At 35.3% G+C, this 22,446-nt stretch overlaps 3 protein-coding genes and 3 pseudogenes across 5 annotated transcripts; all 6 read left to right on the top strand.

Moving 5' to 3' along the window:
* The first annotated feature begins 1,548 nt into the window (after nucleotides 1-1,548).
* Nucleotides 1,549-5,270, top strand: LOC104785187 (zinc finger CCCH domain-containing protein 30). Of its 2 annotated transcripts, none has more exons than XM_010510347.3 (2): nucleotides 1,549-2,078; nucleotides 2,683-5,270. In XM_010510347.3, the coding sequence occupies exon 2, from the start codon at nucleotides 2,706-2,708 to the stop codon at nucleotides 4,887-4,889; it is 2,184 nt and encodes a 727-aa protein (XP_010508649.1). In that variant the 5' UTR covers nucleotides 1,549-2,078; nucleotides 2,683-2,705; the 3' UTR covers nucleotides 4,890-5,270. The 2 variants fall into 2 exon arrangements, with proteins under 2 accessions (XP_010508649.1, XP_010508650.1); XM_010510348.3 differs by having other exon boundaries at nucleotides 1,556-2,227.
* A 2,199-nt stretch (nucleotides 5,271-7,469) lies between these two features.
* LOC147943219 (arabinogalactan protein 23 pseudogene) lies at nucleotides 7,470-7,927 on the top strand (annotated as a pseudogene). Its single transcript, XR_015558195.1, has one exon. The product of XR_015558195.1 is annotated as an arabinogalactan protein 23 pseudogene (transcript).
* Nucleotides 7,928-8,527: 600 nt separating this feature from the next.
* LOC104785186 (serine/threonine-protein kinase ZRK4 pseudogene) lies at nucleotides 8,528-9,630 on the top strand (annotated as a pseudogene).
* A 535-nt stretch (nucleotides 9,631-10,165) lies between these two features.
* Nucleotides 10,166-11,534, top strand: LOC104788823 (mitogen-activated protein kinase kinase kinase 20-like; annotated as a pseudogene).
* Nucleotides 11,535-12,558: 1,024 nt separating this feature from the next.
* Nucleotides 12,559-15,752, top strand: LOC104785185 (F-box protein At5g49610). The gene is made up of 4 exons (XM_010510345.3): nucleotides 12,559-13,051; nucleotides 13,202-13,310; nucleotides 14,148-15,404; nucleotides 15,491-15,752. The coding sequence occupies exons 3-4, from the start codon at nucleotides 14,177-14,179 to the stop codon at nucleotides 15,511-15,513; spliced, it is 1,251 nt and encodes a 416-aa protein (XP_010508647.2). The 5' UTR covers nucleotides 12,559-13,051; nucleotides 13,202-13,310; nucleotides 14,148-14,176; the 3' UTR covers nucleotides 15,514-15,752.
* Nucleotides 15,753-16,507: 755 nt separating this feature from the next.
* Nucleotides 16,508-17,566, top strand: LOC104788822 (mitogen-activated protein kinase kinase kinase 20-like). Its single transcript, XM_087512538.1, has one exon. The coding sequence runs from the start codon at nucleotides 16,523-16,525 to the stop codon at nucleotides 17,564-17,566; it is 1,044 nt and encodes a 347-aa protein (XP_087368664.1). The 5' UTR covers nucleotides 16,508-16,522.
* Nucleotides 17,567-22,446: the final 4,880 nt, after the last annotated feature.

Below are 22,446 nucleotides of genomic sequence, written 5' to 3'. Positions count from 1 at the left end.
ATATGTTCTCTGCCGAACCAGAGTGAACCCTTTTAAAAGAAACAATAATCAAATTTCAATATTGAATAAGTTTTAAGAAAAACTAAAATTTAAGCAATCTTCAAAATACGCTCTTCAATCCAGACAAAAGATATTAACATCTCAACTTTTTGAATTTGTAAGTCCAAATAATAACAACAAAATCCAGTAAAAACAAATGATCTGGTAATAGTGACAAAAAGACAATGATGGTGCATTTCTTACAAAATCTGGAATAACTCTAGTATAATTAAAAAAATTTGGACGAAATAGCTAAAATAATTTTATTATCAACAAGAAGCAGAAATGTTTGAATGCATTACTAATTAAAGGAAAAACAATTTTTTGTCAGATAAATAAATGAAATTCAGAAGAATTCATTTGATTTTTTTGGGTTTTTTTTAAAATCCAATTTCATCAAATAAGTTGGTACATTTTCTTTACTCGGATACTAACTCCAAAATTGATGCTCAAGCCAGCATCCACTGGATTTTTTTTTCCAGTATTTGTTTTTTTTTTTTGCATTCTTAATTTTCTCAAACACTACTCCATTTTTCTTTCACCATATAAAAAAACTCTTAAAAGTATAACCTTCTGTTTAAATTTGGGTACTAAGTTTTAATAAAAACCAATGTTGGCAAAAAAAAACTACTGTATAACCACATTTTACTTCCCTCTCTAACTTTTTAAAGTGTTTTGGAAAATTTATTATATTTGGTGCAGTATATAATTGCTTTTTAGTTTTTTATCAATATAAAAATATCTAATTTACACATAAGGCCCACTTCTTCTCATGGTTTATGATTGACTTCTCTCCACAAATTAAACTGGAATTAAATAAAATATGTCACGTCCGTTCCCTCCCCCGTACGCTTGGCGGACGCCAGTTACCTCATTCTTAAATATCGTTTAATAATCCCTCTCAATTACGCCCCCCTCCCCTTCACACTGGCTACCGGTTGCTCCCGTTTACTTTCTCTTTCACTAAACACCCCATCCGTACCACCGGGTCCACCGGTAACACCCGGTCGCATCCCATTGAAAAACCACCGTGTCGTGTTGTGCTCATCGCTCAATGTTTTTTCTCCACGTGTCACAAAGGTTAAATAAAAAGGAGTAAATACGATTTCTTTGTAAGGGTAATTTGGGAAATATCTTAAAAAACCTGACGAAGAAAGGAGAGCGTCTCTGGAATAAGTGAGTTTATCCAATAAGTTATCGCCACGTGAGCAGACAGAATAGGCTATTTTTCTTTTAATTACGGTGTAACTTGACTCACTAGATTGCTAACCCCTTATTTTAGGAAGCCCTGTATTAAGTAAAGGGAAATTACTGGGAGACAAAACAACAAAAAAGAGATACATACATGCGTGTCCACTTCCTATGTCAGCCAATCATAACCTGCCATATCAGACGATGGAAGTCAGAATGACGAGTTTAGCCTTGGGTTTTTTCTTGTTTTAGTTATGACGTGGAGTTTTCTTATTGGTTGAGGTGATTTTTTAAAGGGGTTTAGAATAAGAAGATCTCATATTGTAATTTTGTACTTTGTAGTAGTAAGCGCTTTTGTCTTTTTTTTTTTTCTTTGTTTATTTAGGAAAAATAATAATGTTATATTTTTTAAAAAATTAGCTTTTCACTATTGGATAGAGAAATTTATTAAATTTTTTTCATTGAACGAAAACGAAGTGTCGAAAAAATATGTTTTCTTCATAAAAAAAATAAAAAAATAAATACTTTTCTAGTGAGATCTGAGCTTGGGAAATGGAGATTGTAGAAGAACAAGCTCTCACCATTTCTTCTTCTTCTTCTTCTCTCTAAATATAAAGACTTCACCCGATTGATTCTTTTATATTCTCTTTTCCCAGATTTTTCTCGGGGAAAATTCTTTCTTTTCCTCTCCCTCTTTCTTCTCTCACTTGTCTTCGTTCCTTAACACTCCCCTTTTTTTCCCCTAGATCTATTAGAAACTGATTTCGTTTCACTATTAAACCCATCGAAGTCTCCGTGAAAGATTTGGATTTGCTTGTGTTTTAATCGAGGATAATTAAAAAAAAAAGGTGAGAGATTGTTTTGATCATCGGATAGCCTGTAAGCTGCTCGATGTGGCTTATGGAATAATCTTTTTTTTTTTCCTGTTTCTGATGATATCAATATTTCTATGTGACTATGTCGTTTGTTACTCTGTGGATATAAAAGAAAAAAACGAGTAAGTAACATGCACCAAAGATTTATTTGTGTTTTTGCCTATTTGACTTCTGTAAAAAAAAAGATCGGATAAAAGATTTTGTTTGTTCTGATCGGTTTTTTATTTTCTGCTCTCTCTGTACTATTTTTAGAACTTCATCTTTGCTTGATTCTTCTTTGATATCTGTTTGACTTTGCCTGGTTTAAATTCGTTAAAGACACAGTCTTGTTTTCAGACAAAAACCTTCTTCTTTGTCTGAAAATGACTTTACCTGTAACTTGAGTATTTCCGATCTAGTTTTTCTCCAAATCAATGGATAAGAAGAGAATCAGAAAAATATTCTCTTTTTGGTTTTTTTTTCTTCAATATATCTTCTTATGATCGATTTTATTATTAATTTTTTTATATATATGTGAGTGGTCTTTTTTTGATTTGAGTTTGTGATTCTTTTTTTTTTTTTGCTGATGTTTTTACAGAATCCGATTCCACAGATGGAAGTATGTGCTGTGGATCAGACCGATTAAATCAGATCGTGTCATCAAGATCTTCGTCGCCAGTTTCATTTGAGGATAATAACAATCTTGTTACAAACTTAGTCATGAATCACTTGAGAGTCGAAACAGAGGATACTTTTGCGAGCTTGCTTGAGCTTGCGGCTAACAACGACGTGGAAGGTGTAAGGTTGTCTATTGAGAGAGACCCTTCTTGTGTAGATGAAGCTGGTCTTTGGTACGGTCGTCAAAAAGGTTCTAAAGCTATGGTCAACGATCAGAGGACTCCGTTGATGGTTGCTGCTACTTATGGAAGCTTAGATGTGATCAAGCTTATTGTTTCTTTGACTGATGCTAACGTCAACCGTGCTTGTGGGAATGATCAGACCACCGCGTTACACTGTGCTGCTTCTGGTGGAGCTGTGAATGCTATCCAAGTTGTTAAGCTGCTTCTTGCTGCTGGAGCTGATTTGAATCTTTTGGATGCTGAAGGTCAACGAGCTGGTGATGTTATTGTTGTTCCTCCTAAGCTTGAAGGTGTTAAGCTTATGCTTCAGGAGCTTCTCTCTGCTGATGGATCATCGACCGCTGAGCGGAATCTGCGGGTTGTGACTAACGTTCCTAACAGAAGCTCTTCTCCGTCGCATTCTCCTACTGGAGAGAATGGTGGATCGGGGTCTGGCTCTCCTCTTGGTTCTCCGTTTAAGCTGAAATCGACTGAGTTCAAGAAAGAGTATCCCGTTGATCCGTCTTTACCTGATATCAAGAACAGTATCTACGCGACTGATGAGTTCAGAATGTATTCCTTCAAGGTTAGGCCTTGCTCCCGTGCTTATTCTCATGATTGGACTGAGTGTCCTTTTGTTCACCCTGGTGAAAACGCGAGGAGAAGAGATCCGAGGAAATTCCATTACAGCTGTGTTCCGTGCCCGGACTTTAGGAAAGGAGCTTGTAGACGAGGAGATATGTGTGAGTATGCACACGGTGTGTTTGAATGTTGGCTACATCCTGCTCAATACAGGACACGCCTTTGCAAAGACGGAACAGGCTGTGGTCGGCGTGTTTGTTTCTTTGCGCATACACCTGAGGAGCTTCGACCTTTGTACGCATCCACTGGTTCAGCAGTTCCTTCGCCTAGATCGAATGCTGATTATGCAGCGGCTTTGAGTCTTCTTCCTGGTTCTCCATCAGGAGTCTCTGTCATGTCTCCACTCTCGCCATCATCAGCTGGGAATGGGATGTCTCATTCGAACATGGCTTGGCCACAGCCGAATGTCCCGGCTCTTCACTTACCTGGAAGCAATCTACAGTCAAGCAGGCTAAGGTCTTCTCTCAATGCAAGAGATATCCCTACAGACGAGTACAATATGTTAGGGGATTACGATCAGCAGCAGCTTCTCAACGAGTATTCCAATGCATTGAGCCGTTCTGGTCGGATGAAATCAATGCCTCCTTCGAATCTTGACGATCTTTTCTCAGCAGAAGGCTCTTCGTCTCCTCGGTTTACTGATTCAGCTTTAGCTTCTGCTGTGTTCTCGCCCACTCACAAATCCGCTGTGTTCAACCAGTTCCAACAACAGCAGCAACAGCAGCAGAGCATGTTGTCTCCAATCAACACAAGCTTCTCTTCACCAAAGAGCGTTGATCACTCATTGTTTTCAGGTGGAGGAAGAATGTCTCCTCGTAATGTGGTTGAGCCAATTTCACCAATGAGTTCTCGTGTTTCCATGTTGGCTCAGTGCGTGAAGCAGCAGCAGCAGCAACAACAGCAACAGCAACAACAGCAACAGCAGCAGCAGCAACAACATCAGTACCGTAGCCTTAGCTCCAGAGAGCTCAGAACAAACTCAAGCCCAATCGTTGGTTCACCGGTAAACAACAACAACAACAACACATGGTCATCATCCAAATGGGGATCCTCAAATGGTCAACCGGATTGGGGAATGAGCTCAGAGGCGCTTGGTAAGTTGAGATCATCCTCATCGTTTGATGGTGATGAGCCTGATGTGTCATGGGTTCAGTCATTGGTGAAGGAGTCTCCAACAGATGCCAAAGAGAAAGCAGCAACATCATCTTCCTCAGGGGAAAACGTGAAGCAGCCAAATCAGATGGAACCGGTAATGGATCATGCAGGGCTAGAAGCTTGGATTGAGCAAATGCAGCTCGATCAGCTTGTTGCTCAGCAGAATTGAGAGAAGAACCAAAACCAAAAGTCTCTCTCTTTCTATGTGGTAGATAAAAAACCTCTTTTTTACAGGTGGTGGGTGGTTGTGGTAGAAGGGTAACAACAAGATTAACAAAGAAGAGAGAAGAAAGAAGTTTTCTTTGTTTTTTGGTCAATTAATTTTCACAACAAGAAAAAACAGTTTTTTATTTTATTTAGAGAAGAGAAGAAGAGAGGAACAAAAACAAGAAAAAAAGCTTATGGGAAGAAAGGAGAAGAGAAACAAAAAACCTTCTTGGTTTTTCTTTCTCCCATTTTCAATTTTTTTTTTAGGATTTCTTTCTCCCATTATCATTATTATTATTGTTATTAATATTATTATTTTTTATAATTATTATTGTTATGACTATTTTTGTTATCATTTTGTTATAATGAGTATCCTGGAATTAAATTCTATAATCTCTCTAATCTTGTTAGTTTCTCAGTGTTATGTGCATTGTGGGAGAGAAACAAGAAAAGCAAATTCTTGTGAGACATGTGTCTTAGTACTAGTTGTTAAACGACTCGCTATCTAATTTGCTTATGTGAGCATTAGTGCTATAAATAAATATTTTTGTTTACGGGTAGAACTGAGTGGGGGGGGGCTAATCTAATAAAGGATTTATTTTAGATATCTTGGGGGATGTGGATGTGGGTTTATGGGGCAGGTGACAGTGATATACATATATCTTTAAATGTAATATAATAAAGATTCTTAAGTAAGTTCTTTACTTTTTGTCAATTCTTGATAACACTGATCAACCACATTTTTTTCACCTTTTTTAAATGCTTTGGAATATGCAAATTTTAGCTTTGTGTTGAGGTGGTGGCCTGGTGGGTTTATTTTAATATTCGGCTAATTCTTCTTATTAACACTACTATACATTATCTAAACCCGATTAAAATTGTTATATCCTTGGTGCAAACAATTTCAATCCTCGAGCTCACGTGACTGTTCTTCCTTGGACTCTTTCTTATCATTATTCTTTGATCAGGAAAATTAAAGAAAAAAACAAAACCAAGATTAGTGCGAACATGTTTATTCATTCTCTGTTCAAATATTTTGTCTTCTTTTGCTATAGTATTGATGTTTAAGTTGGTCTTTAATCGGGTAATACTTTTCTAAAAAGACTTTGAAAAAAAAAAGAGATCAAATGGTTTTGGGAAAAGAAAAAAAAATAGGTGATCGTCACCTTTCAAGTGATTAACTTTCGGTGCATATGTTTGTTCTTAAGTGATTTTCTTTATCACCTTTTTTTTTTGTATTTCCAATTTACCAAAAGCTTAGCGGTGATGTGATCATACACATAGAAAAATCACAAGACTTATATGCTGAGTATCTTATTCAAGATAACACCAAACAAAGCCTATTAAGAATATATTATACTCACGAAATATATTTTCTTATATAAGAATTTATTCTTTTTTTTTTTTGTAAAAAATATAGTATTATTTTTTGGATTTAAAACAAAAAAGCTGATGGCGACGCAACTTTAATCAAAACCAAACAGAAAGAAAAAGAAGCATAAACAGAAGAAAAAAGTAGGATGAAGAAAAAAGCATAGCAGAAGCTATTCATTCCTTCTTCTTCCTTCTAATTATTCTCTTTGGTATTCCCAAAAGTCTTCAAATTTCACTTTGTTGTTATTCATTCATCCGAAATGTTAATACCAAAATATCTACCAGCAAAATCTACTTTATTAAAAAAGATTAGGTTTTTGATATAGTCATCCTTTTAGGTTAGGGATTAGGAACAAGCAGCTACTAAGTACTGTCTAAATCTCATAACAGAGATCACCCACCAATCTTAACCCAATTTAATTTAACCATTTAAAACACAAAACCATGTCTGTCTAGTGGGTTTAGTCATTAATGGGCTTTAAGCTCTATGAAATATCCATGTATACGAAAACGTATCCATTAATCAAAACATTAAAAACAATTTAAAGAATAACAAAGCCATTCAAGCTGAGCAGTTTATCAAATCTCTCATTTTGAGATACAATTTATGGATTAAGTGAAGTTTTTTTGATCAACCATCACTACTACAACGTTGAAGATTACGTGCTATGCGAAGCCATGCCCATGATGATAAGTTCGACTAACCGAGAAAGATGACGAAAGAACTACTTACGAATGTTGAGCCCACTCTAGAATAGCTGATGAATTCATTAATTATGGAATGTTTCATCGTTTTTAACGTTCCATTATTTGAGCCATTAAGCATTTTGCAAATAAAAATCATCACTCATCTCTCGACCGACTATATAATGTTCAACTATCCAAATAATTTTTTTTTCAGCCAAAGACCAATCAAGTTATTAAAACATAAAAATAAATAAATGGTAAGATACACGTAAATGGTTATTTTGACCAGGTAAAAAACTATGGATGGAAATGCGTAAATGACTCCAAGCCACACAATGGAATAATTAAGAATTTCAAATGTGAGGTTCCTACTTCCTCGTTCTTAATTTGTTTGTAAGATACTAATTCTAAATATAAACTTTTCTAAAAATAACATAACTACCTCCCGTATAAATCCCCTTTAACATCGTCCAATTATACTCAGACCTGCGAGAAACAAAAATAAAACAAAACTACAAAAAAAAAAAAACTACAAAAAAAAAAACAACCCTTTCAGGTCTCAACTAGCAATGGAGATGAAGAAGATTGCCTGTGGAGTCGTTTTCGCTGCTGCTTCCATGACCGCAGTCATGGCTGCAGAGGTCGGAGCTCCAGCACCAGGACCCGCCACAAACGGAGCCTCCGTAGCCGTACCGGCTCTTGGCTCTTTGGTTGGAGCTTCCCTTGTGTCTCTCTTCGCCTACTACTTGAACTAAGCTCTTATTATATAAAACGAAGAAATATTGATGTCTCTTTGTCAATTTCAACTATGTAATCCAATTTTGTGTGTGTTGTTTAGACAGGCATATTTAATAAAACAAAAGAGGAAATAATTTGATTATGGTCAGTCATGTTTTTATGTAATGCTGATTAATAAAAATATATATGTGTTTTTCTCTATTCATTTATTTTTCTTATATTACCACCATATGTATTTGTTTACTATGCATTATATTTAGGTATATATGATCTTTTACCAAGTTAGATTTTTGTTTTTTAGGTATATGGTCTTGACGAGTCTATAATAGAATCATATAAGAAAGTGGAATTAGGAGAGAGTAGAAGATTACCCGGAAGTCGGAACTAATGATATTGTTTGTCCCATTTGTTTATCGGAGTATGCTAGTAAAGAGACCGTGAGTTGCAATACCGGAATGTGATCATCGCTTTCACATTGAATGGATAGATATGCGTAACTTGATGTTATAATTTCCCTTTTATCTCCTTTACATATTTGATTTTTTTACAAAATAATATTTAAAATAATTTTTTTTGATTAAAAAATTTAATCAAACAAAATGTTTTTAAAAGATTCAATTTTTTTTTTAAGTGTATCGACATCTATATTCTTGGCTAGGAGATAAAATAAATGTATACGTGACATTTCAATCATCATTATTAATAATTATTTTCTTCTCTTATGTCATGTTCAACCACATTTGGTTATTTACTTATTTTGAGTTGACCACAAAAGTCACTTCTCGAATCATTGAACAAGTCGTTTCAAAATCGAGATCAAACTCTTGCCGAAGAAGTATTATAGCTAGTGTTTCACTGCGATTTTGCTTGTTCTGTAGTCAAAATTTTCCTGACAATTTGTTTTGAAGATGTTTTGGTGGAGAAGGAAAAAGCATGAAGTCAACGAACGACAGAGAATGTTTATGAAAAATGGGAGTTTACTACTTGAAGAGGTCATTGCGATCAGTGATGATGCTAAATCTAATCCTATCAAAAATTTCTCAGCTGATCAGATCATAGAAGCCACTAACAACTTCAGCCGCGGTAATCTTGTTCGCATCGATAGATACCGACACTACAGAGGTGTGCTTGATGGACGTGTCGTGCTTATCAAGAAATGGGCCTATGGCGGATCAATTTACTCTGAGAAGATATACCGCGACTTAGCGGTTTCATCAATGGTGAGTGGTCACAAAAACTTCCTCAAACTGTTGGGATGTTGCCTAGAATTCGCTTACCCGGTTCTAGTTTGCGAATATGCAGAGGTCATTACTCGTAGCCTAAGAGGAACAAGATGTCCGATTGATCCAGCTTTAACATGGAGTATGAGAATTGTTATAGCAAAGGAGATTGCAAACGCTTTAAGTTACCTTCACACGGCGTTTTCAAGAACTTTAGTCCATAAAGATATAGAACCTTGTCAGATTTTCTTGGATAATAATGGAACACCAAAGTTGGGTGAGTTTTGCAACTGTGTTTTCATTCCAATAGGCGAAACATTCAAAGAGTTTGTCTGAATTGGTCAATGATGGAAGATTTGATGAGGTTGTAGATAAAAAGATGTTGGTTATTGAGGGTAGAGATATAGAGCAAGAGCGATTACAAATCAAAGCATTTCTTGAGCTCGCGTTGAGATGCATTGGTCATCAAGGAGATGTTCCAAAGATGATTGAAATGGCCAAAGAACTTAAAAGAATTGAGAGATCGAAGGATCTGTCCTGTGGTTCTTAAGGATGTCTATTGTGGTTCTTCTATGTCACATCTTTCTTTAGTCAAAGATACTGACATATAATAACTTTTTTCTTATTAAGCTCCAAATCATCAGTGAAGATGATGCAAAACATTGTACTTTTGTAGCATATATATCTGTCATATGTTGTTCATCGGCTTTGGATGAGAATTCTTTGGCAAGGCGCAAATCTTCTAACCTGGTAACAACGCGGTATAGCTTGCTTATTGCTCGGCTATGTGTGCTCATAAAAGTTTAGTATTGGTGCTTTTTTTGTTAAGTGATTGTTGGGGTGTGGTTCAGGTTAAGAGCATCTCTGTTGGTTTATAACCTTTTATGGGTATCTCAACACAAAGATGTTAGTAATATTTTAATGTGGTTTAGTTATATAAATTAAATTATATTAAACAAAAAACAAGTGTCGCATGAGATTCTTAATTACTCAGAAATTCTCAAAACATTATAATGTAGTTTTATGTGTCCGACTTGATTTTTGTTTTGTCATAAGTCATAACAGCCTTTGTAATTCTCTCAATTTGCGATAATTAGTATTGCAATTTGCAACTATGCCTTTATAATTCCTTCTTTGGAATTGGCAATTAAAGTTCGCACGTGTTTTAATTGTTAGTTATCTTTCGTAAATTAAATATGAAAAGGAGATAAAAGGGAAATTGAGATTACCAATCTCTAATGTGATTTTGAGTCATACAGAACAAGGGAAACTGAGGTTGCTTATCCTTCACGGAACAGGAGGAAGTTTTCTCTATATATATGATTCGTAGAGGGTTGCTCCAGGGTATCTGATATTTCGTCTTCACCAAATTGTTTCGATCCTCGAATTTTCACGTACGTGACCACTGACCAGTGACCTAGAGTTTTTACTTCTTGGAGCCGAAGAAATCAGAGAATTAATTATATTCATGGCAATGGTGACACCAGAGTTAGAATTCAATAAGTATCTCGGAAAGGGTTCGTACGGTTCCGTTAGCCTCTTCAAGTATACAAAACCACACTCGACGCTCTACACGGCGGTGAAGATTACCGACTACAAAAACGCCGAGTCTCTGGACAAAGAGTTTCAAATCCTGTCCCAGTTCAAGGGTTGTCCAAGAATCGTCCAGTGCTATGAGGACAGATTGATAGAGAATCTGGACGCTGAGGGTAACATAGAGTACATGATGCTAATGGAGTACGCTGCTGGAGGAAGCTTGAGGACTTTCATGAAGCGATCCAAAGACAAGAAATTGCGACAGAGAGTTTACTCGTATGATTCTTGAAGGCTTAGCCACCATTCACGAACACGGCTACGTTCACTGCGATCTCAAACCCGGAAACATACTCGTTTTTCCCAAGTGCGTCTACAAGAAGGGCGCGTGGAGATCGTCTTACGAACTGAAGATTTCTGATTTAGGGTTGTCGAAAAAAGATGGAGACATGAAGTGGTGGCATCCTTGTCGTCCGTTTGCGGGAACGGCCATCTATATGTCGCCAGAATCGATTGCTCACGGAGAGACAGGGGCAGGACTTGATTTCTGGTCGTTGGGATGTGTGGTGTTGGAGATGTACACTGGAAAGAAACCATGGTGGCATAAAAACTTTGACTTGGAGGATCTCAAGAAGTGGTACGCGCCACTGATCCCGAGTGATCTTCCTTGCGATGCAAAAGACTTTATAATGTCTTGCTTCACGTCAAATACTGATGAGAGAAGAGATGCGTTGACGTTGTTGGAGCATAGCTTCTTGCGTGGGGAGGTTAATAAGGGCACAAAGCCTCATGATGATAAGAATGAGAATCCGAGGGACATTGCACTGACATTGGGGAAAGTAGTGAAGAGGCCATCAAAAGTTACTTCAATTTTCAAAAGAGCCGGAGAATTGATGAAGATCATCAAGAAGCAGCCGAGACTACCGAGACACAATTCTCTTCCTGTTCACCAGCTTTGTCCATTAGGAGAACCATCTCAAAAAATTTGGTTATTCGTTTATTGTTCTCTTTGTGTTGTGTTTATCTTGTTAATGTTGGTTTGTTTCTTTGGTTGATTGTTAAAGAAATAATGACATTAATTGCTGGTTCATTAATGTGAAGTTTCAAATTCAATGGTTGGCTGTTTTATCATTGGTGTAAGTGTGGTCTGTGTTTGGGAAGTTGAGAGATGAGATGATGATTGAAGCAAAAAGGTCCAAAAAAGTTCAGAAACTGATGTGAGGATTACTTAGGAATCAAGAAACAACGCCCAATACTCCTAGCTTAGGTTACACAACTATGCAGTAAATTGTTAAGTATTAACAAGCTAATTGACTAATTGAGAATAGTTGTAATAGCAAATTCATTTACTACGAGCATAGTGGTGTACTTAACCAATTGGTCATGAAGTGCTACGAGCCACTGTTTCCGAGTAATCTTCCTTGTGATGCAAAACTCTTTCTCATGACCTGCTTCGCGTTGGAACCAGATGAGAGAAAAGACGCGTTGAGATTGTTGAGACATAGCTTCGTGCCTAGAGATGTCAATCATAAGTTGACAAAGCTTCAGACGAATGTGAAGACTGACAATCCCATGTATTTTGGCCTTGGAACTGGAGAAAATTAGACAGATGCTTTACGAAATTAAGAGTATGTGTTAATATGATTCATTCACTTTTTTTATTTAATTAGTAGAATTATGTGAAGATTATATTTTGTCTTAATTAGTAGAGTTATACTGTATGTAAAGAGTTCATGACTTTGTTCTACAGATGTGTTTCTCGTTTAGAATCTTATAATAGTTGAATTGAGTGCTATGGTTTGTAAGATACCTTCCTGTGTCACAGTGCTATGGTTCATTTCTTTCTTCAGTATCAATTGCCACTAAAGAAGTGTACATACATATGTGGAATATGTATGTGGCTAAATGTTTCTTTACCAAGAGCAAGTAGACTCACATCAGTATTATTGCATAGTGCACTTGGAGAACGCAATTTTAGGTTGTTTTGAGACAATATTCCCATTTTCACGCGTGCAGTCTAATAACCGATAAAAATTCTAGCTTAATTTATGGAGCCAGCAGAGTCGTATCGTAACGTCTACTTCTTCCACCGATAAAAATCTTAAAGATGTGGATTGAGGTGTCGCCATCCCATGGGTGATGATGACTTGGTTCGGTTCCAAAATCTTTACTTGTGGATTACTAAGTCAATTTGGTTTCACTATCAAATCTGTGGGAATCTTAACCGAAACAGCGAAACCTAATAACCGATCCATACCGGAGAAACGATGCGTTTTTGATGAAATAAAAGTATTTTACGCCGAGACGGTGGTGCTCTCCCGATTAAGATCAAAAGTTGGGTGATTTGTCAAGCAGAGCTTACACGAATTGTTTCTTCTCTCAGAACACGCGTCTTCTTCATATTTTTTTGTTCATACTATTCTCGATTCCACAAAAAAAAAAAAAAAAAATACTAAAACATTAAGAGAAAACTAAAATTCCAATATCATAAGACATTAAGGTCATGAAATTGTTTCCACCAGTTTTGGGAGTTTTAATTGCGAATCTCTTACCGTTATCACGTACTTATGAGGTAACTCAGCGAATGATCTTCAGTTATACGATTGATTATAGAACTGAATTTTTTTTATGTGAATTCTAATTATACGGTGTTTGATCTTATGGTTGCTTCATTATAAGAAATTGAAAAGACTCACTTTTTATGAATTTTTTTCCCTTTTAGAGAGAGGGCAAGCTGGATACTGAGTTTCGTGGATCATTGTGACTTCTTCTCTGCAAGTTTATGAGTTTTCAGAGTTGGTAGAAATCAGCAGCCTTTTCTTTTGTCACAGGTTTGTTTCCAGGAAAACTCTTTCTTTTTTTTCTTCTTATCCTTTTGCATATGGTGGTGTTCTTGTCTATTGGTATTGATCAAGTATGTAGATAGATAAAAATATATGCAATCTTCGAAATCAAACATCAGTGAATGTTCATTGTGCAGCAACAAGAAATCAGTGAATGTGTTTTCCAAGAGTTCTGCTGTTATACCTCTTTTTTTTTGCTAAATTTCATCAGGTTTGAATAGACTATGATTTAGCATCTAGGAACAGTTTGTTTCCATTTCTTTGAGATTGTTCGCTATGTTTGCATTTGAGATGCACATTTTTGCTAGTTATTGTTCGACTCACATAGAATCTGCATTTTCTGAAATTTGCATTTTGGGAAATGGCACAATCAAGAAGCTCATTTTCTCTCGGAGAGGTTTCTTTGTTTGTCTTTTCTCTGTTGATTAATATGTCACCGATTCTCGCTACTTTAGATTTTGTATCCTTGGCATTTTATTCTCAGGTTCTATTCAGTGTTGATCTCATGCATATATCTGTTTATAATGATCTCATGCATATATCTGTTTATAATGAAACATGCGGATGGAAGTACTCTTCTATATTAAGGATAACTCTGATGCAATTTTCATTTCGTTTCAAAACCCTTTAGTTGCTTGGTTCTGATATGGGTACAGCTGTTCTTTGTGGTCTTCATCTTAAGCGATGCTGTGTTTTGTGTATGAGTAGTTTAGCAGTTGTGTGCTCGTTACAGTCACTTAAGTACACATTTATGCTGGTGAAATATCTTTGTTTGAGTCCCTTTAATGTGCTAAATGCTAACCGATGATGTTTTTGTTGATGCAGAGCCTTTAGCAACAGAAAGCAAACATAAAATGGTCCTAACTTGTGCTCAGCGTATCAAGCGGATGAGATTAGAGAAACAGCCTCTCGAGCTATCTAGAGCAGAGAAAACAGATACATGGAAGGTTGTAGATGTAGAGGACCTCTTTATGGCAATCCTATCTCGTGTCTCTGCCAAATCTCTCTTGTCTTTTAAGACACTTAGTAAGCATTGGTATGGATCCCTTGGTACTAAATATTTTTATGAGCTGCAGTTAGAGCAATCAAGGAAGAATCCCACGTTCATTGTCTGTCCTGCTATGGAGGCAGCAATGAAGTTGTATTTGATGGATGCAAAGAGTTTTAACCGTTCCTTGCTCAACACTATTGATCCATCTCAAAGAAGCCACGAGGACTTCATGTACATGATTTCATCATTTAACGGACTCATCTGCTGCGTGAATTTGTTTTGTGACGAAGACGTAGAAAGCAAGTTCTGTGATCTGCAGATATGGATATGCAACCCTTGTACAAGGGAGACTCTCCTTCTTCCCCAAGGGAGACCATCGTTTGACTTTGTGCCAAGTGTTGGAGTGGCTTATGGCTCCGACATCAGTGACTACAGAATTTTCCGTATATTCTGCGTTGGAAAGAAAATCCCTGAAGAAAGAAGGGGTGTGATGGGATATTGTTTCCGAGATGGTCGAATCATTCCAGAATACCGTTACGCTTTAGCCTATGAATGTGAGGTGTATTCGTCCAGCAATGGTTCTTGGCAAAACATCGGCTCTGTGCCTTGTGTTCCTATGCGTTCTGGTCTTAGCCCATTCAGAACTGCTCATATTTTTGTTGGAGGTAAAATATATTGGCTAGTGTCTTTAGATGAGCCAGGTGAGATCCTATCAGTGGATTTGGAAGGAAGATTCCAGGTTCTAAACTTGCCCGAGTATGAAGATGTTATAAACGAAGAAGACAAGATCACAGAGGCGACTTATCTGATCATCTTTCAAGGATCTCTTGGATTGCTTGTTCTACATCCAGGCAAGATGGATATTTGGGTTCTGAAAGACAATTGGGTTCTTGAATTCAGGATTGATACTCCAATTAGAGATGAAGAACTGGTTTGTTCTGTAACTGCATTAAAGAACAAGATCATATGTGTGACTGAGACACACTGGCGTATTTATGATGTGGAGACTAAAATCTGGAGGAAGAGAAGGGGCCCTCGTACTGGATTTTGGAATCCTGCTGTTTTCCCATTCACGGAAAGCATTCTTCCATGTAAGTTGAGTTTTATATGAATGATACTATGTTTGTTCCTTTGTTTGCCTTCTAATCCGCTTTTGATCTGTTGTTTGGTGAATCAGGTAATGGTGGTGTAGGACTGTAGAAGGAACATGAAGAGTATTGTTGGTTCTATGATGCAGAGATTGTTGAATTGGAAGGCAATGTGTTTCTCTCAGGAGCTGTCATATTGGTTTTTAAAACTTTTTGTCTCTTTTTTCCTTTTCTTTAAACTTGGTTTTGTACAGTTTCTTAAATAAAGCTTCATTGATACAAATTAGCCGTGGGTGCTTTGTCTCTGAACAAAGTTTTAATGTTATAAAGTCTTTTCATGTTCCGATGCTATGGTATGGCTCACCTGTTGTTGTTATTTGATATGTTAGTATGCTGATTTTGAATTCTCCTTTCGGCTCAAAACATCCTTAGTTCCATTTTATAGGAAAACAAAGTTTATGAAAAGAAAACAGAGCATAACCACAAACAAAACCACACAAAAATCATATTAATGCTTAAATTTAATATGTATATAATCATCATTCAATTAATATCGGATTTTTGATATGATAAGTCCAAAAGAGTGAAAAATTTTGTTTTCACGGGCATAGTTGTGATTTCTACAGTGGGTCAGAATAAGTAATTACTATTTTGTAAAACAAAATCCATTAAATGCGTCATCCAACGGTCAGAATCCACTAAATGGGTTGTCCAACGGCAGATGTTGCTATTTTCCTTTTTGTTTATGAATATTTAATGACTACATATATATATATATATATTTCCTTTCCTTTTCTTATTTCAACGAATTAATTAATGCAATAATATCTATTTACTTCTAAATAAATCAGAACTCGAAATTTTCCTTTTCTTTTTACCAACAAAAACCAAAATCCTAAGCAAACTAAGGTCTCTATATATTCGTCGTTCTCTCTAGGGTTGTGTCAATTCCTGCACTAAAGAGTTTTTAGATAACAAAGAGATTGATCAGAGGTCAGAGCAAAATCAATCTTGAGAATTTTTCAGATTTTATCTTTCATTCGAGAACAATGCAACGAAAAACTTACAGAAAACGCGAGAAAGTGATCAGAGATAATCAATCGCAAAACAAGCTGCAGGAGATGGAATTGGTGAAGGTTTTGGGGAAAGGTACTTACGGCTCCGTTGAACTCTTCAGATACAAACAAAACGACGGATCAACGTCCTTCACCGCAGTGAAGATCATCGACTCTCAAGACTACAATTCGATCGACCGAGAGTTTCGGATTCTTTCGGAACTCAAAGGATGTCCTAGTATCGTGCAGTTGTATGGGAAATCTCTGGTTCAAGGAACCGATTGCAATGGAAACAAAGTTTACAAGATGTCTATGGAATACGCAGCTGCTGGTACTTTAACTAATTTCATCGAAAGAAACAGAACAAAGTTGTCTAATTCGGTTATTAAAGACTTCACTCGCATGATCTTACAAGGGTTGGTCTCCATTCATAGCCACGGTTATGTCCATTGTGATCTTAAACCGGATAATCTCCTTCTTTTTCCGGTTTACGATAAAGAAACGTGGAATTGTGCTTACGAACTGAAGATTTCGGATTTTGGATTGTCGACTAGGGCCGGAGACGAATCTGATTGCTGGAGAATCAATGAACCGTGGGTGGGAACGTCTATCTACATGTCTCCGGAGTCTGTTCGCGATGGCACCGTCGAGAAAACCCTAGATTTATGGTCACTTGGTTGCATAGTGTTGGAGATGTTTACCGGTGAGAGGACATGGTTAGGGTTTGACTTAGAGGGTGTTAAGTCTCTTCTCTTGGATGAGATGGCACCAGAGATCCCAGAGACTTTGCCGTGTGACGCAAGGCAGTTTTTGGAGAAGTGTTTCGCAAGAAAACCTGAGGATAGAGGAACAGCTTCGGAGTTGTTGTTGCATCCGTTTTTGATCGGAGATCATGAGAAGATGGGTTCTGCCGCCGCCGGAGAGAGGACGGGGATGGTGTTGAGGCTCAGAAAACCTCCGCCGATATCGAAAGATATTCCAACGAAGCCACTGAAGTTGAAGGTTATTTCACAAAAGCCCCAACAATTTAAGAAAGTTTCAAATAAACCCCGAAAGGTGAAGATTCTTCCTCCGAGACCCCCAGTATCAAATTTTGTTCCTGTTCAGTAGTTTGCTAAAGTTTAAACACTATTACTTACTCTGTCAAAAATGTAGAATTTGCAATTTTAAAATTGTATGTGGTATGAAATCTATTGATATATGTTTTCAATTCAAATGAAATTAATTGGTTACATATAATTTTACGATTTTTCTCCCTACTTATTGATACCAGGATAGGAAATCATCAGCTCTAGTTTACACTTACACTCGATTAACCAAATTGATTGTATAGTATTTTGTACAGTTTCTTTGAGCATAATTAATAGATTTGAGGATAAACAACTAGAGAGGTTCAAACACATGGGCTGTCAAAAAGGCCAATCTAAGTTTCGACCCATCACAAAGTCGACTAGTAAAAATGGAAATCCTTCTTATTTTTGTGTTATGAAATCGCAAACATCAAATATTTTATTTTGGGTTTACAAATAAAGAGTTTTGAGTCTTTTAGATCAGAGTTCGAACTGAACATCTGGTCAGGTTCTCCCTCAAGAGCTAGCTCTCCAAAATTTACTAGCTAGTATATCTACTTTAATTAGCACACAATTATAAAACCGGTTTTAGGTTCCTTAGTAAAATATACTTGAGAATTAAGACCAATACTTATCAATACTATATAATTGTTGGAAAAAATTAATTGATATAAATATATGTATAATTGTCTCATTTCCCATGCACGAGGGTTCTTATATATTTTATGAGGAAAAATAGATATTAAACAGAAAAAAAAAAACTGACGAGAGGGCCGGAGACATATCACATAATCTAGAGAAAGATCCCCACATACATTGGTAAACCATCATCTGAAAAGATGCTCTCACAATACACACACACACATATATATATATATATATGTATAGGAATATTCATAAATGGTGGTCCATTTAAAAGAAACAAGACCCATATCAGTTTCAGACAATAATGATAATCACAAACCCACCAAAAGCTATAATAATACACATTTCACATTTGTATGTATGTTTATCCTTTTATATTGAGAGAGCCCATTCTCTGCATATGTTGTTGTCACCACTTATAAATAAGTCTTACTCTTTCAATCATGTTTTTTTCTTTCTTCTTAATGCTTATTTTCAACTCTCTCATTTTCCTTTTCATGGTAAGATATATTCATATCATCTTTATCCGACTCTATCATATATGATTCTAGAAATGTAGATAATGGCGCCTCGAAGTTAAAAACGATTTTTTTTTAATATCGAACGTATAAAAGTTGAGTTAGTTGATGCCGGTTTGTAGAATATTGATGGTTAGTTTTAAACTCATTCGTTTGTTGTTCATCATATTTCATATACATGCATGGGTTGCGTTTTTTATTCGCTAAATCTATTTAGACAGACATTTATTGGTAAAAAGTAAACACAAGGAGTCTGTTAAACGCAAAGTCGTATTCATTTGCTAGTAACATTTTTAGTTCTGTTTGTAAATTCATAATGAAGATCACACCGTGAGATATTATAATTGGTCTTATCATCATTGTATAAAAAAGTTAATAATGAGTTGTGATGTGTTCGATGAAGTGATGGAGAGTTAAGAGTAGATTGTTTAAAACTGAAAGAGACCGGTGAGCTCTTCATGTTGTTTTTAACTCCACTTGCATTTGTTCTATAGCTTTTAATTTTGGGCTTCCTTCATTCTCATTTTCTGTTTTCTTCTACTTTGAAATAAAAATATCTTTAACCATTAATTTATTTTCTAGTATATTATTACTTTGAAGTTCGGTCCTTATATATAGCTGAACATTGTGAGGTCACATATAACGAAAAGGACAAGATATGCTTGTCCCTCAAAATCTAGACTCTTTACTCATCTTTCATATTTATTATATCTTTATTATTTATTACTGGCCAAACAATTCATTTCATCTCACAAAAATAAATAAGGAGGGAATTTGCATACACATATATAAGAGTTGAATCCAAGGAATGGATGTGAGGGCAAGAAAGTGAGAGATATGGTCCCCTCAACAAAAGCCATTAAATCTCTGAGCATATGACTGTGACTTTAATGGCAAAGCAAAGAGGTTTGCAATTGCATGATTCAATGAAGAGTTGCTGTTAGGGTTTGGGAGATTTGTGGGCTTTTAAGTGCATGTTTTTTTGTGGGGTTCAAAATGCCATTCATGGGACCCAATTACATTTTGTAGATTTGTTTCATCTTTTCTTTTTGTAACCATTTTTTAGATATACATTTACTATATGAGAGTACTTTATCTACTGTATGTACATGTTTGTTTGTTTTTTTTGAAAATTTTCTTTTTCACAAGATTTTTTAAAATAGTATATTATGACAAAAAAAAAAAAAAAGGTAGATAGACACTGATTAGGACTCAGGTTTAGACAACATATAGATTTCGATCTAAGAACATAGAGACTATGACAAAAAAAAAAAAAAAAAAAAACTATCTCTAATTGTTGTCTAACTAAAGAAGACTAGTAAGATCTAAGAGATTTGAAAAAATTTTGGTTGTAGTAAGTTCAATACTAAACATTCTCAATAATTTTCATTTATATAGTTTACTTAAATATCAGAAAATACTCAAAAAAAATTATTAACATATTATGTATTAAAAGCTTGATTTCATAATTTCTGAACGCTCTCTGATAATTTTCAATTTAAATCGCATGTTAGGTTTAAACAGGTTTACACTAATGTGATTGTTTGTGGGAAAATAAAAGAGATGTGGACTCGTCATGTGAAGTCCAAAATCTGCAAAATTATGTATATAAATTAATGTACTTTGGGACCAGCATTCGCGTGGACATTATTACCATAGTTGAATTTATTTCCTTTCTTACAATAAGTTTTGATTACTCATGTATATAATAAGCAAGGAAAGAAAGTAACTAAAACAACTTAGATCGATCTTAATTTATGGGAATCCTGCTGAAAATTTTTGGAAAATAATAAAAATCGCTTACAATATTTAATTTATAATTTTCTAGAATTATAAATGACGTTATTCTTTCTATTTTACAAGAGAATAGTTTATCTGTTGACCAAAAAAAAAGGAATAGTTCTATCTATTCACAAATGGATGATCCATATTGGAGTATATAGAACAACAACTGAGAGACGATTCGATAAGTATTATATGAAAACATTGAATACTACTTACAGCAACAGCATAGTCAGCAATCAGCATTGATCTATAACAAATATATTAAATCATATATTTTCATAAATTTGGTTTTAAATTCAAATATTTAGTCATTTTTGGTGAAGAACAAGCCTTTACTAACAACTAATTTAACGTCATACTTTGGGTTAATGATGATTTTTCGTCCAACCATTTGTAAATCAAATATACTATTTCATAGCAATTTTCAGTAAGTTTATTAGATATTTAAATTGAGGATCTCTCCATGGTATAGTGGAGCTGCATGCATGGAATGGGGTTTGGTTAAATTATCATTCTTCTTTGTATGACATACCAAATATCATATATTTATTTTCTAGAAGCTATCCTTTTTACTTGATTTATTATGTTGCTCGGCCCAGTTGATATTATATTTACTCAATTCAAAACACATTAGCAATTCATATATGCCTTGGGGGCAAAAAAAAAAAAAGAGAATCAGGGAAAATTATCAAAAACAATGGGATTTAAAATTGAAATATTCTTGCAAAAGTATTCAAATATAGTGTGTTGATGGTAAACATAAAGGGAATATATAGTTCATAAATCAGACGTGGATCAAAGCTTGCCGGATGATCGAGTTGATAAGTATCAATATATCACATAAGGAGATGATGTGATCTCTACAAAAACAATGGTTCAATCTTTTAATATGTTTGATTATCTGCTGATGACATCAACTAGTTAATTATTAGCATCATTCAATGATCATGTACATGGACCACCTCTCTCTCCTTCTCTCTCTCTCTCTCTGTAAGATCATCCTTGCATCAGAGAGACAAAACATCCAAGAGACTAAAAATATGGTCCTTGAGAGAGAAGAGCTCTCTTTTAATATTAGGTCTTTCTCTTTTTCCCTCTATTAGTAGTAAAATTCATGTACTTATACGTAGACATAATAACAAAATAGGTCCATGATATATGTAAAAGAGTACACACCTAACTTCACCTTGCTAATGATCTCTCACCTACAAACTCTCACTCTTTTTAGTACATCTCATTACTCACCATGGCCCCATTTCATCTGCTTACGATCAATTCGGTAAGCTTTTTGTCTTAGTTTCAACATTTGCAGGAATCACTTTTAAGAAACAACTAACAAAAAAGGAGATAACTTTGAAAAGAGAATTGTTGTGGTTTGATTTTTGAAGAGATGGATGCATGTATATACATATATGTATGTGTGTGAAACTTTGGGAGCTTTAGATAGGGGAAGTGGATATAGATTAGAGGTCTCCCTATATATTTATGCATCCGGCCATTTTACTATATTAATTTATCGCACCTACCGTGACACGGTACATATTAACCATCATAGTAAGCTACAACTTAAACACAAGATACATTGTAATCATAGGACTATACATGTCCATTTCCCCGTACCGACGTGTCGTATGCTTCCATAACCTAATTTAGGTTAATTTGTCAACAATAACTTTAGGTTTATTTAAAAATGCATTGTAGTAAACCATTTTAAGGTTTTATTAAGTTTAGTCTAGAAATTGATAGAGAAGTTAACTATATATATTTACATTTATGTTGTAGTCTCTCCTTATAAATTTGCACATGAAAATCTTCATCAACTTAGATAAAAGTTACTGAAATTTATTCGAATAACTAAAATGGTTAAGCTTAAGTGTTCTATCTTTTTTTTTTTTAATATTGTATGAAGTCCTGAATATGGTTAGAAAAGACAGAGATAAAACATACAATGTGTATGTTTGTTCTTGGAAAT

The sequence above is a fragment of the Camelina sativa genome, chromosome 5 (genome assembly GCF_030686135.1).
Source record: "Camelina sativa cultivar CO46 ecotype springtype chromosome 5, ASM3068613v1".
Lineage (NCBI taxonomy): Eukaryota > Viridiplantae > Streptophyta > Magnoliopsida > Brassicales > Brassicaceae > Camelina > Camelina sativa.
Note: the sequence above shows the minus strand (reverse complement) of the source record. Positions and strands in the feature narration are given on the sequence as shown.